General features: G+C 60.0%; 3 protein-coding genes across 3 annotated transcripts; all 3 read left to right on the top strand.

Moving 5' to 3' along the window:
- Positions 1–616: 616 nt before the first annotated feature.
- Positions 617–4,365, top strand: LOC138723311 (cell division cycle protein 20 homolog). The gene is made up of 10 exons (XM_069862260.1): positions 617–691; positions 944–1,094; positions 1,239–1,379; positions 1,741–1,869; positions 2,242–2,438; positions 2,786–2,880; positions 3,082–3,313; positions 3,423–3,548; positions 3,719–3,836; positions 4,187–4,365. Exons 1-10 carry the CDS (start codon positions 617–619, stop codon positions 4,363–4,365), a joined length of 1,443 nt encoding a protein of 480 aa, XP_069718361.1.
- A 907-nt stretch (positions 4,366–5,272) lies between these two features.
- LOC138723312 (cell division cycle protein 20 homolog) lies at positions 5,273–9,047 on the top strand. The gene is made up of 10 exons (XM_069862261.1): positions 5,273–5,347; positions 5,600–5,750; positions 5,895–6,035; positions 6,423–6,551; positions 6,924–7,120; positions 7,468–7,562; positions 7,764–7,995; positions 8,105–8,230; positions 8,401–8,518; positions 8,869–9,047. The coding sequence occupies exons 1-10, from the start codon at positions 5,273–5,275 to the stop codon at positions 9,045–9,047; spliced, it is 1,443 nt and encodes a 480-aa protein (XP_069718362.1).
- Positions 9,048–9,955: 908 nt separating this feature from the next.
- On the top strand, positions 9,956–13,703 carry LOC138723314 (cell division cycle protein 20 homolog). The gene is given in 11 exon segments (XM_069862263.1): positions 9,956–10,030; positions 10,283–10,433; positions 10,578–10,718; positions 11,080–11,208; positions 11,581–11,777; positions 12,125–12,219; positions 12,421–12,652; positions 12,762–12,887; positions 13,058–13,175; positions 13,526–13,594; positions 13,597–13,703. Coding segments are annotated over 11 exon segments (1,440 nt in total).
- The last annotated feature ends 635 nt before the right edge of the window (positions 13,704–14,338 follow it).

Genomic DNA, 14,338 nt, shown 5'->3' on the forward strand with positions numbered 1-14,338 from the left:
TGCGTGCTGCTCACAGAGACAGCCCTGGGGTGACGGCTGGGACGTCAGCGACTCGGGAGCGATCGCAGGGAAGCGTCTGCCGAACCACCGAGCCCAGAGTCATTTCCACTGCCTCGTGGGATGTACGAAGGCTCTCCAGATCAACCTGGAAGGAGACCTTCTGCAGCTGCATCTCCTCTTGATCCCATTTGAGCTGGTCCATGTCCTGCTTCAGCTGAGCCTTCTCCATCTCCATGGCCTCCTGGGATGTACGAAGGCTCTCCAGATCAACCTGGAAGGAGACCTTCTGCAGCTGCATCTCCTCTTGATCCCGTTGCAGCTGGTCCATGTCCGGCTTCAATTGGGCCTTCTCCATCTCCACTGCCTCCTGGGATGTACGAAGGCTCTCCAGATCAACCTGGAAGGAGACCTTCTGCAGCTGCAGCTCCTCTTGATCCTGTTGCAGCTGGTCCATGTCCTGCTTCAGTTGAGGCCACGGAGATGATCTGAGGGCTGGAGCACTTTTCTTCGAGGCTGCCCACCTGCCAAAACTTTTCTGTTGTTTCCACCATTTCTAGTGAGCTTCCACCTAGGGGCACTGAACCTCCAGTGAATGTGGTAACTGTATTTATTGCTGATGGGTGGAGAAGGAATTCTTGCTTCACATGCCCAAACTCAGCTGCACGTGCCCAGCTGGGGTGGCCTGGAAACGGTAGGGTTGGGTCCTTATTATTCCAGCTCTCCCAGTTCCTGAAAGAACTCCTGGCATTGTTCTTCATGCTTCAGAAAGCGACCCTTCAGTTCAGTCAGCTTCTCTTGCACCATTTGCAGGGGTCCTTTCTGCTCCCTACGTTCTTCTGTCTGAGCCCTCCTCAAACATTCGCCTCAGGAGCATGGATTTGATCTCCTCATGCTCCTTCTCCAGCTCTCCTCTCCTTTCTACCGCTTGTCTTGTGTCTTTCAGGTTGTTCTCGACCTCTTCCAGCACCTCTGCCACTTGTGCGAGTTTCCTTTTCAGGGCAGCATTTTCCCCTTGAAGCTCTTCTGTCAAACCCACCTGCCTACGGAGGTGAGCGTTTTCCTGGGCCAGGCAGGAGTAGGCATTCCTGATCTTGGTGAGCAGCACCCGCAGTGCCTCACACATTTGGTAGTCGGTGCTGGCAAGGGAGTCCTCTTCATCTCCAACCACTCGAGCCTGAAGCTCCTCCGCCACGTCCGGTGTGAATCACAGAAATCACGAGGTTAGAAAAGACCCACAGGATCCCTGCCCCCGCCATGGCTGCGGCGGCTCGATGCTGCAACAGCTTCACAGAAAGCCTGGGCAGTGAGGCTGAACGGCATCGATGTGGAAGAGGCAAAGATCCTGAGCCTCAGTGGAAAGGCTCCGAGCCCTGCGGCAGGTGAGGGACAGGCTCTGGGTGAGTCGACTCGGCTGGAGAGCCCTGGGCAGGGGAACAGCGGCACAGAGGCTCCGCATTTGGAGGCATCGACCGGCTTCTGGGAGCTGCTGTGCACACCGGGCTCTCCCTAATCCTTAGCTGTCCAGCGGCTGAGGGGCTGTGTGACAGCTCCAGAGAACTGATTTACCAGAGCTGGTTCAGCAGTTCACCCCGGCAGTGCTGTTAGCGCCCTGCACTCTTCTGAGCATGGCTCTGCTCTCAGGGCTGCATTTTCCCCGGGAGGGATTTCTCCTCGGGTGAGCAGGGCTTAGCTGGGAGGAAACGGGACCTCCGGTTAACAGAAGTGTTTCTCTGCACACAGGCTTTCAGAACAACGTCACAGCGCTCTGCGGGCACGAGGTGATGCCTGGGTGCGGCAGGAGGAAGGGCAGATACATTCCCTGCGCGCCAGAGCGGGTCCTGGATGCCCCAGACATCCATGATGACTATTGTAAGTGGGCTGCGATGTCGCGTGCTGGGCATTGAGATCGTTGTGTAGCGCAGTGCGGTTCCTAGGCCAGCGTGGTCTGAGGAACTGGAGCTCTGCCTGGGCTGTTTCGGTCTCTTCTGCCCTCGGGCTGGCATGGACCACTTCTGGGGTGAAGCCTTGTAGGAGCAGTGGTCCCGAGTGCTGGGCAGGTGGCTTGGACTGGGGCTGGGGGACACGCATACCTGGTGAAGGTGGAATAGGGTTGGACTCGGTGATCCGGTGGGTCTCTTCCAACCTGGTTATTCTATGATTCTATGATGAGCACCGGTGAAGGGCAGGGCTCTCCAGGGCAGCGCAGGGTGGCCTGCATTGCATTGCTCTTCCAAACCGTAGATCTGAATCTCCTGGACTGGAGCTCTCAAAACCTCCTGGCGCTGGCTCTGGACACCACTGTCTACCTGTGGCACCACGTCTCTGGGGAGATCATCAACCTCATGGAGACAGAGCACGTAGCTGATTACGTTTCCTCTGTGTCGTGGGGTAACGGAGGCAGCTGCCTGGCTGTTGGCTTGAGCAACGGTGAGGTCCAGGTGAGTGCAGGAGTCGAGCTGGAGCTGTTTAGGGGTTGCTGGAGCTGTGGGGCCTTGGGACGAAGGCTTGGCTGGCGCTAGAAGGATGCAACGCGCTCCGACTTGCCTGGTGTGGGCTGGAGATGTCCTCAGGCAGTGAGCAGCTGCGGCAGTGAGGCAGAGCTTGGGTTTGGGGTTCCTGACCCCTGGCTTTCTCCTTCCGTTCTGCGGGCAGGAGATACAAATTGTTCCCTGCTCCCAGAGTGAGCAGGCTGAATGGCAGAGCCTGCGGGCTGCGGTTTGGAGGGCAAAGCAACGGGGCTGGCGTTTCCTGGCCCTCTGGAGAACTTGTTGTTCTGCTTCCCTAGCTGTGGGACGTGGAGCGTCGGAAACGTGTCCGCACGCTGAGCAGCCACGTGTCCCGTGTCGGGTGTCTCAGCTGGAACAGCTACATCCTGTCCAGGTGAAGCAGTGGGTGGGGTTGGAAGGGCGGAGCGGAGCTGGTGCAGATCCTTGTGGATGTGCTCGGCTCACGCCAAGAGCCCGGATCTGCCGGCAGCACCGGTGTGAAACCCTGCGGCAGGTGCAGCCGTCCTGCCCCAGCGCCAGGATGGCTTTTCCCAGCACTGTGTGCAGCCTGACCCTGTGAGCCTTCTCTCTGCAGCGGGGCTCGCAGCGGCTGCATCCAGCACCACGACGTCAGAGTCGCTCAGCACCAGGTGGCCACGCTTGCTGGTCACACGCGGGAGGTGTGTGGCCTCAAGTGGTCTCCAAACGGCCGCTTCCTCGCCAGTGGTGGTGACGACCACGTGGTGAACATCTGGCCGAGCAGCCAGGGGGGCCGTGGAGGATTTGCTCCAGCGCAGAGCTTCCGTCAGCACCAGGGTGCTGTCAAGGTGAGCGCGGGGCAGCTGTGGGCACGCGTTTGTGTGCGAGGCAGCCGTGCGGCACTGCCTGCGCGCAGGGTGCTCGTTGCACGCCTCAGGCTGACCCCTCTTCTGGCAGGCTGTGGCGTGGTGTCCGTGGCAGCCCAGCGTTCTGGCCACTGGAGGCGGAGGCGGCGACAAACGCATCCGCCTCTGGAACGTGTCTTCTGGCACCTGCCTGGGCAATATCGATGCCCGCTCCCAGGTGAGACGTGAGCGTCGGCTTGGATGTAAACAGCTTGTGGTGGGACGCCTGAGCGGAGCTGCTGGCTCCTGAGGCCCCGAGGCAGGGCCGAGGAGGGGGCCGTGCTCCTCTCGGGGTGCTGAGCATCGGCACGAGCAGCTCGTCTTCCCTGCATTGCCGCCTCCTGCCAGGTCTGTTCCATCATGTGGTCGACCACCTACAAGGAGCTCATTTCGCGCCACGGCTCCGCAGAGAATCAGCTGGTGATCTGGAAGTATCCAGCCATGTCCAAGGTCACTGAGCTGCAAGGTAGGCAGGGCCCTTTGCCTGGGGCAGGGAGGGCTGCTGGCGGCTGAAGGAGATGTGATCCTTGGGTGGAGCGGAGCGGTGGCCCGAGCTGGAGCTCGGCTGGTGCGGGCTGCTGAGCAGAGGCGTGTGCTGCTCGAGGGAGGCCCTCCTGGGGGCTGCTGAAGGAACGCTGTTGGTGCAAATGCCCGCCTGGGCTGTGAATTCCTGCTGCTGCAGCCCGGTGCGGGGCCAGCTCTGCGAGCTGCTGGGGTTCCCGGGGCCCACGCAGTAAATGTGAGCGTGGTGGCAGAAGCAGAGGGAGCGGGGCGTGTGCCGAGCGGCCCGTCCCTGAGCGCACACCTCCTCTTCAGGTCACACGGCGAGAGTCTTGAGCATGGCTCTGAGCCCCGATGGCGAAACAGTGGCCTCGGCTGCTGCGGATGAAACGCTGCGACTCTGGCGCTGCTTTGCGGTGGATCCCATCAGGAAGAAGGAGAGAGAGAAGGCAGACATAGTCCAGAGCAGCTTCATTCGCCAGGCCATACGATGAGGGCATGGGGGTGGGGGGGAGCGGGGAAACCTGGTTTCTCCTGTACATAGTTTCAATGGTTTCCCCTGTACATAGTTTAAATGTTAATAAATGTTAATTAAGGTTTTAAAATTAACCAAGTGCTTTCCTTTGTCTTTTTTATGGAGTCTGCTGGAAGAGAAGGCCGTGGCTGATGGGAGCAAGCCCAGCGTGGATGCGGAGGACGAGTCCCGCGGTGTCCCAGCAGGACGGTCTCCAAGCCTGGGTCCCCTGCCTTCCTGCGCGCCGAGGAGGTTGCAGCGCCCTGCGCCCTGCGTGCTGCTCACAGAGACAGCCCTGGGGTGACGGCTGGGACGTCAGCGACTCGGGAGCGATCGCAGGGAAGCGTCTGCCGAACCACCGAGCCCAGAGTCATTTCCACTGCCTCGTGGGATGTACGAAGGCTCTCCAGATCAACCTGGAAGGAGACCTTCTGCAGCTGCATCTCCTCTTGATCCCATTTGAGCTGGTCCATGTCCTGCTTCAGCTGAGCCTTCTCCATCTCCATGGCCTCCTGGGATGTACGAAGGCTCTCCAGATCAACCTGGAAGGAGACCTTCTGCAGCTGCATCTCCTCTTGATCCCGTTGCAGCTGGTCCATGTCCGGCTTCAATTGGGCCTTCTCCATCTCCACTGCCTCCTGGGATGTACGAAGGCTCTCCAGATCAACCTGGAAGGAGACCTTCTGCAGCTGCAGCTCCTCTTGATCCTGTTGCAGCTGGTCCATGTCCTGCTTCAGTTGAGGCCACGGAGATGATCTGAGGGCTGGAGCACTTTTCTTCGAGGCTGCCCACCTGCCAAAACTTTTCTGTTGTTTCCACCATTTCTAGTGAGCTTCCACCTAGGGGCACTGAACCTCCAGTGAATGTGGTAACTGTATTTATTGCTGATGGGTGGAGAAGGAATTCTTGCTTCACATGCCCAAACTCAGCTGCACGTGCCCAGCTGGGGTGGCCTGGAAACGGTAGGGTTGGGTCCTTATTATTCCAGCTCTCCCAGTTCCTGAAAGAACTCCTGGCATTGTTCTTCATGCTTCAGAAAGCGACCCTTCAGTTCAGTCAGCTTCTCTTGCACCATTTGCAGGGGTCCTTTCTGCTCCCTACGTTCTTCTGTCTGAGCCCTCCTCAAACATTCGCCTCAGGAGCATGGATTTGATCTCCTCATGCTCCTTCTCCAGCTCTCCTCTCCTTTCTACCGCTTGTCTTGTGTCTTTCAGGTTGTTCTCGACCTCTTCCAGCACCTCTGCCACTTGTGCGAGTTTCCTTTTCAGGGCAGCATTTTCCCCTTGAAGCTCTTCTGTCAAACCCACCTGCCTACGGAGGTGAGCGTTTTCCTGGGCCAGGCAGGAGTAGGCATTCCTGATCTTGGTGAGCAGCACCCGCAGTGCCTCACACATTTGGTAGTCGGTGCTGGCAAGGGAGTCCTCTTCATCTCCAACCACTCGAGCCTGAAGCTCCTCCGCCACGTCCGGTGTGAATCACAGAAATCACGAGGTTAGAAAAGACCCACAGGATCCCTGCCCCCGCCATGGCTGCGGCGGCTCGATGCTGCAACAGCTTCACAGAAAGCCTGGGCAGTGAGGCTGAACGGCATCGATGTGGAAGAGGCAAAGATCCTGAGCCTCAGTGGAAAGGCTCCGAGCCCTGCGGCAGGTGAGGGACAGGCTCTGGGTGAGTCGACTCGGCTGGAGAGCCCTGGGCAGGGGAACAGCGGCACAGAGGCTCCGCATTTGGAGGCATCGACCGGCTTCTGGGAGCTGCTGTGCACACCGGGCTCTCCCTAATCCTTAGCTGTCCAGCGGCTGAGGGGCTGTGTGACAGCTCCAGAGAACTGATTTACCAGAGCTGGTTCAGCAGTTCACCAGTGCAGTTCACTGCAGTTCAGCAGTTCAGCAGTGCTGTTAGCGCCCTGCACTCTTCTGAGCGTGGCTCTGCTCTCAGGGCTGCATTTTCCCCGGGAGGGATTTCTCCTCGGGTGAGCAGGGCTTAGCTGGGAGGAAACGGGACCTCCGGTTAACAGAAGTGTTTCTCTGCACACAGGCTTTCAGAACAACGTCACAGCGCTCTGCGGGCACGAGGTGATGCCTGGGTGCGGCAGGAGGAAGGGCAGATACATTCCCTGCGCGCCAGAGCGGGTCCTGGATGCCCCAGACATCCGTGATGACTATTGTAAGTGGGCTGCGATGTCGCGTGCTGGGCATTGAGATCGTTGTGTAGCGCAGTGCGGTTCCTAGGCCAGCGTGGTCTGAGGAACTGGAGCTCTGCCTGGGCTGTTTCGGTCTCTTCTGCCCTCGGGCTGGCATGGACCACTTCTGGGGTGAAGCCTTGTAGGAGCAGTGGTCCCGAGTGCTGGGCAGGTGGCTTGGACTGGGGCTGGGGGACACGCATACCTGGTGAAGGTGGAATAGGGTTGGACTCGGTGATCCGGTGGGTCTCTTCCAACCTGGTTATTCTATGATTCTATGATGAGCACCGGTGAAGGGCAGGGCTCTCCAGGGCAGCGCAGGGTGGCCTGCATTGCATTGCTCTTCCAAACCGTAGATCTGAATCTCCTGGACTGGAGCTCTCAAAACCTCCTGGCGCTGGCTCTGGACACCACTGTCTACCTGTGGCACCACGTCTCTGGGGAGATCATCAACCTCATGGAGACAGAGCACGTAGCTGATTACGTTTCCTCTGTGTCGTGGGGTAACGGAGGCAGCTGCCTGGCTGTTGGCTTGAGCAACGGTGAGGTCCAGGTGAGTGCAGGAGTCGAGCTGGAGCTGTTTAGGGGTTGCTGGAGCTGTGGGGCCTTGGGACGAAGGCTTGGCTGGCGCTAGAAGGATGCAACGCGCTCCGACTTGCCTGGTGTGGGCTGGAGATGTCCTCCGGCAGTGAGCAGCTGCGGCAGTGAGGCAGAGCTTGGGTTTGGGGTTCCTGACCCCTGGTGTTCTCCTTCCGTTCTGCGGGCAGGAGATACAAATTGTTCCCTGCTCCCAGAGTGAGCGGGCTGAATGGCAGAGCCTGCGCGCTGCGGTTTGTAGGGCAAAGCAACGGGGCTGGCGTTTCCTGGCCCTCTGGAGAACTTGTTGTTCTGCTTCCCTAGCTGTGGGACGTGGAGCGTCGGAAACGTGTCCGCACGCTGAGCAGCCACGTGTCCCGTGTCGGGTGTCTCAGCTGGAACAGCTACATCCTGTCCAGGTGAAGCAGTGGGTGGGGTTGGAAGGGCGGAGCGGAGCTGGTGCAGATCCTTGTGGATGTGCTCGGCTCACGCCAAGAGCCCGGATCTGCCGGCAGCACCGGTGTGAAACCCTGCGGCAGGTGCAGCCGTCCTGCCCCATCGCCAGGATGGCTTTTCCCAGCACTGTGTGCAGCCTGACCCTGTGAGCCTTCTCTCTGCAGCGGGGCTCGCAGCGGCTGCATCCAGCACCACGACGTCAGAGTCGCTCAGCACCAGGTGGCCACGCTTGCTGGTCACACGCGGGAGGTGTGTGGCCTCAAGTGGTCTCCAAACGGCCGCTTCCTCGCCAGTGGTGGTGACGACCACGTGGTGAACATCTGGCCGAGCAGCCAGGGGGGCCGTGGAGGATTTGCTCCAGCGCAGAGCTTCCGTCAGCACCAGGGTGCTGTCAAGGTGAGCGCGGGGCAGCTGTGGGCACGCGTTTGTGTGCGAGGCAGCCGTGCGGCACTGCCTGCGCGCAGGGTGCTCGTTGCACGCCTCAGGCTGACCCCTCTTCTGGCAGGCTGTGGCGTGGTGTCCGTGGCAGCCCAGCGTTCTGGCCACTGGAGGCGGAGGCGGCGACAAACGCATCCGCCTCTGGAACGTGTCTTCTGGCACCTGCCTGGGCAATATCGATGCCCGCTCCCAGGTGAGACGTGAGCGTCGGCTTGGATGTAAACAGCTTCTGGTGGGACGCCTGAGCGGAGCTGCTGGCTCCTGAGGCCCTGAGGCAGGGCCGAGGAGGGGGCCGTGCTCCTCTCGGGGTGCTGAGCATCGGCACGAGCAGCTCGTCTTCCCTGCATTGCCGCCTCCTGCCAGGTCTGTTCCATCATGTGGTCGACCACCTACAAGGAGCTCATTTCGCGCCACGGCTCCGCAGAGAATCAGCTGGTGATCTGGAAGTATCCAGCCATGTCCAAGGTCACTGAGCTGCAAGGTAGGCAGGGCCCTTTGCCTGGGGCAGGGAGGGCTGCTGGCGGCTGAAGGAGATGTGATCCTTGGGTGGAGCGGAGCGGTGGCCCGAGCTGGAGCTCGGCTGGTGCAGGCTGCTGAGCAGAGGCGTGTGCTGCTCGAGGGAGGCCCTCCTGGGGGCTGCTGAAGGAACGCTGTTGGTGCAAATGCCCGCCTGGGCTGTGAATTCCTGCTGCTGCAGCCCGGTGCGGGGCCAGCTCTGCGAGCTGCTGGGGTTCCCGGGGCCCACGCAGTAAATGTGAGCGTGGTGGCAGAAGCAGAGGGAGCGGGGCGTGCGCCGAGCGGCCCGTCCCTGAGCGCACACCTCCTCTTCAGGTCACACGGCGAGAGTCTTGAGCATGGCTCTGAGCCCCGATGGCGAAACAGTGGCCTCGGCTGCTGCGGATGAAACGCTGCGACTCTGGCGCTGCTTTGCGGTGGATCCCATCAGGAAGAAGGAGAGAGAGAAGGCAGACAGAGTCCAGAGCAGCTTCATTCGCCAGGCCATACGATGAGGGCATGGGGGTGGGGGGGGAGCGGGGAAACCTGGTTTCTCCTGTGCATAGTTTCAATGGTTTACCCTGTACATAGTTTAAATGTTAATAAATGTTAATTAAGGTTTTAAAATTAACCAAGTGCTTTCCTTTGTCTTTTTTATGGAGTCTGCTGGAAGAGAAGGCCGTGGCTGATGGGAGCAAGCCCAGCGTGGATGCGGAGGACGAGTCCCGCGGTGTCCCAGCAGGACGGTCTCCAAGCCTGGGTCCCCTGCCTTCCTGCGCGCCGAGGAGGTTGCAGCGCCCTGCGCCCTGCGTGCTGCTCACAGAGACAGCCCTGGGGTGACGGCTGGGACGTCAGCGACTCGGGAGCGATCGCAGGGAAGTGTCTGCCGAACCACCGAGCCCAGAGTCATTTCCACTGCCTCGTGGGATGTACGAAGGCTCTCCAGATCAACCTGGAAGGAGACCTTCTGCAGCTGCATCTCCTCTTGATCCCATTTGAGCTGGTCCATGTCCTGCTTCAGCTGAGCCTTCTCCATCTCCATGGCCTCCTGGGATGTACGAAGGCTCTCCAGATCAACCTGGAAGGAGACCTTCTGCAGCTGCATCTCCTCTTGATCCCGTTGCAGCTGGTCCATGTCCGGCTTCAATTGGGCCTTCTCCATCTCCACTGCCTCCTGGGATGTACGAAGGCTCTCCAGATCAACCTGGAAGGAGACCTTCTGCAGCTGCAGCTCCTCTTGATCCTGTTGCAGCTGGTCCATGTCCTGCTTCAGTTGAGGCCACGGAGATGATCTGAGGGCTGGAGCACTTTTCTTCGAGGCTGCCCACCTGCCAAAACTTTTCTGTTGTTTCCACCATTTCTAGTGAGCTTCCACCTAGGGGCACTGAACCTCCAGTGAATGTGGTAACTGTATTTATTGCTGATGGGTGGAGAAGGAATTCTTGCTTCACATGCCCAAACTCAGCTGCACGTGCCCAGCTGGGGTGGCCTGGAAACGGTAGGGTTGGGTCCTTATTATTCCAGCTCTCCCAGTTCCTGAAAGAACTCCTGGCATTGTTCTTCATGCTTCAGAAAGCGACCCTTCAGTTCAGTCAGCTTCTCTTGCACCATTTGCAGGGGTCCTTTCTGCTCCCTACGTTCTTCTGTCTGAGCCCTCCTCAAACATTCGCCTCAGGAGCATGGATTTGATCTCCTCATGCTCCTTCTCCAGCTCTCCTCTCCTTTCTACCGCTTGTCTTGTGTCTTTCAGGTTGTTCTCGACCTCTTCCAGCACCTCTGCCACTTGTGCGAGTTTCCTTTTCAGGGCAGCATTTTCCCCTTGAAGCTCTTCTGTCAAACCCACCTGCCTACGGAGGTGAGCGTTTTCCTGGGCCAGGCAGGAGTAGGCATTCCTGATCTTGGTGAGCAGCACCCGCAGTGCCTCACACATTTGGTAGTCGGTGCTGGCAAGGGAGTCCTCTTCATCTCCAACCACTCGAGCCTGAAGCTCCTCCGCCACGTCCGGTGTGAATCACAGAAATCACGAGGTTAGAAAAGACCCACAGGATCCCTGCCCCCGCCATGGCTGCGGCGGCTCGATGCTGCAACAGCTTCACAGAAAGCCTGGGCAGTGAGGCTGAACGGCATCGATGTGGAAGAGGCAAAGATCCTGAGCCTCAGTGGAAAGGCTCCGAGCCCTGCGGCAGGTGAGGGACAGGCTCTGGGTGAGTCGACTCGGCTGGAGAGCCCTGGGCAGGGGAACAGCGGCACAGAGGCTCCGCATTTGGAGGCATCGACCGGCTTCTGGGAGCTGCTGTGCACACCGGGCTCTCCCTAATCCTTAGCTGTCCAGCGGCTGAGGGGCTGTGTGACAGCTCCAGAGAACTGATTTACCAGAGCTGGTTCAGCAGTTCACCCCGGCAGTGCCGTTAGCGCCCTGCACTCTTCTGAGCGTGGCTCTGCTCTCAGGGCTGCATTTTCCCCGGGAGGGATTTCTCCTCGGGTGAGCAGGGCTTAGCTGGGAGGAAACGGGACCTCCGGTTAACAGAAGTGTTTCTCTGCACACAGGCTTTCAGAACAATGTCACAGCGCTCTGCGGTCATGAGGTGATGCCTGGGTGCGGCAGGAGGAAGGGCAGATACATTCCCTGCGCGCCAGAGCGGGTCCTGGATGCCCCAGACATCCGTGATGACTATTGTAAGTGGGCTGCGATGTCGCGTGCTGGGCATTGAGATCGTTGTGTAGCGCAGTGCGGTTCCTAGGCCAGCGTGGTCTGAGGAACTGGAGCTCTGCCTGGGCTGTTTCGGTCTCTTCTGCCCTCGGGCTGGCATGGACCACTTCTGGGGTGAAGCCTTGTAGGAGCAGTGGTCCCAAGTGCTGGGCAGGTGGCTTGGACTGGGGCTGGGGGACACGCATACCTGGTGAAGGTGGAATAGGGTTGGACTCGGTGATCCGGTGGGTCTCTTCCAACCTGGTTATTCTATGATTCTATGATGAGCACCGGTGAAGGGCAGGGCTCTCCAGGGCAGCGCAGGGTGGCCTGCATTGCATTGCTCTTCCAAACCGTAGATCTGAATCTCCTGGACTGGAGCTCTCAAAACCTCCTGGCGCTGGCTCTGGACACCACTGTCTACCTGTGGCACCACGTCTCTGGGGAGATCATCAACCTCATGGAGACAGAGCACGTAGCTGATTACGTTTCCTCTGTGTCGTGGGGTAACGGAGGCAGCTGCCTGGCTGTTGGCTTGAGCAACGGTGAGGTCCAGGTGAGTGCAGGAGTCGAGCTGGAGCTGTTTAGGGGTTGCTGGAGCTGTGGGGCCTTGGGACGAAGGCTTGGCTGGCGCTAGAAGGATGCAACGCGCTCCGACTTGCCTGGTGTGGGCTGGAGATGTCCTCCGGCAGTGAGCAGCTGCGGCAGTGAGGCAGAGCTTGGGTTTGGGGTTCCTGACCCCTGGCGTTCTCCTTCCGTTCTGCGGGCAGGAGATACAAATAGTTCCCTGCTCCCAGAGTGAGCAGGCTGAATGGCAGAGCCTGCGCGCTGCGGTTTGTAGGGCAAAGCAACGGGGCTGGCGTTTCCTGGCCCTCTGGAGAACTTGTTGTTCTGCTTCCCTAGCTGTGGGACGTGGAGCGTCGGAAACGTGTCCGCACGCTGAGCAGCCACGTGTCCCGTGTCGGGTGTCTCAGCTGGAACAGCTACATCCTGTCCAGGTAAAGCAGTGGGTGGGGTTGGAAGGGCGGAGCGGAGCTGGTGCAGATCCTTGTGGATGTGCTCGGCTCACGCCAAGAGCCCGGATCTGCCGGCAGCACCGGTGTGAAACCCTGCGGCAGGTGCAGCCGTCCTGCCCCAGCACCAGGATGGCTTTTCCCAGCACTGTGTGCAGCCTGACCCTGTGAGCCTTCTCTCTGCAGCGGGGCTCGCAGCGGCTGCATCCAGCACCACGACGTCAGAGTCGCTCAGCACCAGGTGGCCACGCTTGCTGGTCACACGCGGGAGGTGTGTGGCCTCAAGTGGTCTCCAAACGGCCGCTTCCTCGCCAGTGGTGGTGACGACCACGTGGTGAACATCTGGCCGAGCAGCCAGGGGGGCCGTGGAGGATTTGCTCCAGCGCAGAGCTTCCGTCAGCACCAGGGTGCTGTCAAGGTGAGCGCGGGGCAGCTGTGGGCACGCGTTTGTGTGCGAGGCAGCCGTGCGGCACTGCCTGCGCGCAGGGTGCTCGTTGCACGCCTCAGGCTGACCCCTCTTCTGGCAGGCTGTGGCGTGGTGTCCGTGGCAGCCCAGCGTTCTGGCCACTGGAGGCGGAGGCGGCGACAAACGCATCCGCCTCTGGAACGTGTCTTCTGGCACCTGCCTGGGCAATATCGATGCCCGCTCCCAGGTGAGACGTGAGCGTCGGCTTGGATGTAAACAGCTTCTGGTGGGACGCCTGAGCGGAGCTGCTGGCTCCTGAGGCCCCGAGGCAGGGCCGAGGAGAGGGCCGTGCTCCTCTCGGGGTGCTGAGCATCGGCACGAGCAGCTCGTCTTCCCTGCATTGCCGCCTCCTGCCAGGTCTGTTCCATCATGTGGTCGACCACCTACAAGGAGCTCATTTCGCGCCACGGCTCCGCAGAGAATCAGCTGGTGATCTGGAAGTATCCAGCCATGTCCAAGGTCACTGAGCTGCAAGGTAGGCAGGGCCCTTTGCCTGGGGCAGGGAGGGCTACTGGCGGCTGAAGGAGATGTGATCCTTGGGTGGAGCGGAGCGGTGGCCCGAGCTGGAGCACGGCTGGTGCGGGCTGCTGAGCAGAGGCGTGTGCTGCTCGAGGGAGGCCCTCCTGGGGGCTGCTGAAGGAACGCTGTTGGTGCAAATGCCCGCCTGGGCTGTGAATTCCTGCTGCTGCAGCCCGGTGCGGGGCCAGCTCTGCGAGCTGCTGGGGTTCCCGGGGCCCACGCAGTAAATGTGAGCATGGTGGCAGAAGCAGAGGGAGCGGGGCGTGCACCGAGCGGCCCGTCCCTGAGCGCACACCTCCTCTTCAGGTCACACGGCGAGAGTCTTGAGCATGGCTCTGAGCCCCGATGGCGAAACAGTGGCCTCGGCTGCTGCGGATAAACGCTGCGACTCTGGCGCTGCTTTGCGGTGGATCCCATCAGGAAGAAGGAGAGAGAGAAGGCAGACATAGTCCAGAGCAGCTTCATTCGCCAGGCCATACGATGAGGGCATGGGGGTGGGGGGGGAGCGGAGAAACCTGGTTTCTCCTGTGCATAGTTTCAATGGTTTCCCCTGTACATAGCTTAAATGTTAATAAATGTTAATTAACGTTTTAAAATTAACCAAGTGCTTTCCTTTGTCTTTTTTATGGAGTCTGCTGGAAGAGAAGGCCGTGGCTGATGGGAGCAAGCCCAGCGTGGATGCGGAGGACGAGTCCCGCGGTGTCCCAGCAGGACGGTCTCCAAGCCTGGGTCCCCTGCCTTCCTGCGCGCCGAGGAGGTTGCAGCGCCCTGCGCCCTGCGTGCTGCTCACAGAGACAGCCCTGGGGTGACGGCTGGGACGTCAGCGACTCGGGAGCGATCGCAGGGAAGCGTCTGCCGAACCACCGAGCCCAGAGTCATTTCCACTGCCTCGTGGGATGTACGAAGGCTCTCCAGATCAACCTGGAAGGAGACCTTCTGCAGCTGCATCTCCTCTTGATCCCATTTGAGCTGGTCCATGTCCTGCTTCAGCTGAGCCTTCTCCATCTCCATGGCCTCCTGGGATGTACGAAGGCTCTCCAGATCAACCTGGAAGGAGACCTTCTGCAGCTGCATCTCCTCTTGATCCCGTTGCAGCTGGTCCATGTCCAGCTTCAATTG

This window comes from Phaenicophaeus curvirostris, chromosome 8 (genome assembly GCF_032191515.1).
Source record: "Phaenicophaeus curvirostris isolate KB17595 chromosome 8, BPBGC_Pcur_1.0, whole genome shotgun sequence".
Classification (NCBI taxonomy): domain Eukaryota; kingdom Metazoa; phylum Chordata; class Aves; order Cuculiformes; family Cuculidae; genus Phaenicophaeus; species Phaenicophaeus curvirostris.

Coding starts and splice junctions, on each gene's coding strand:
- LOC138723311 (XM_069862260.1), top strand. CDS start 617: ATGGGTGGAGAAGGAATTCTTGCTTCACATGCCCAAACTCAGCTGCAC. Junction 2,439..2,785: donor TGAGCAACGGTGAGGTCCAG/GTGAGTGCAGGA, acceptor CTGCTTCCCTAG/CTGTGGGACGTGGAGCGTCG. Junction 3,837..4,186: donor CAAGGTCACTGAGCTGCAAG/GTAGGCAGGGCC, acceptor CCTCCTCTTCAG/GTCACACGGCGAGAGTCTTG.
- LOC138723312 (XM_069862261.1), top strand. CDS start 5,273: ATGGGTGGAGAAGGAATTCTTGCTTCACATGCCCAAACTCAGCTGCAC. Junction 5,751..5,894: donor AGTAGGCATTCCTGATCTTG/GTGAGCAGCACC, acceptor AAAGACCCACAG/GATCCCTGCCCCCGCCATGG. Junction 8,519..8,868: donor CAAGGTCACTGAGCTGCAAG/GTAGGCAGGGCC, acceptor CCTCCTCTTCAG/GTCACACGGCGAGAGTCTTG.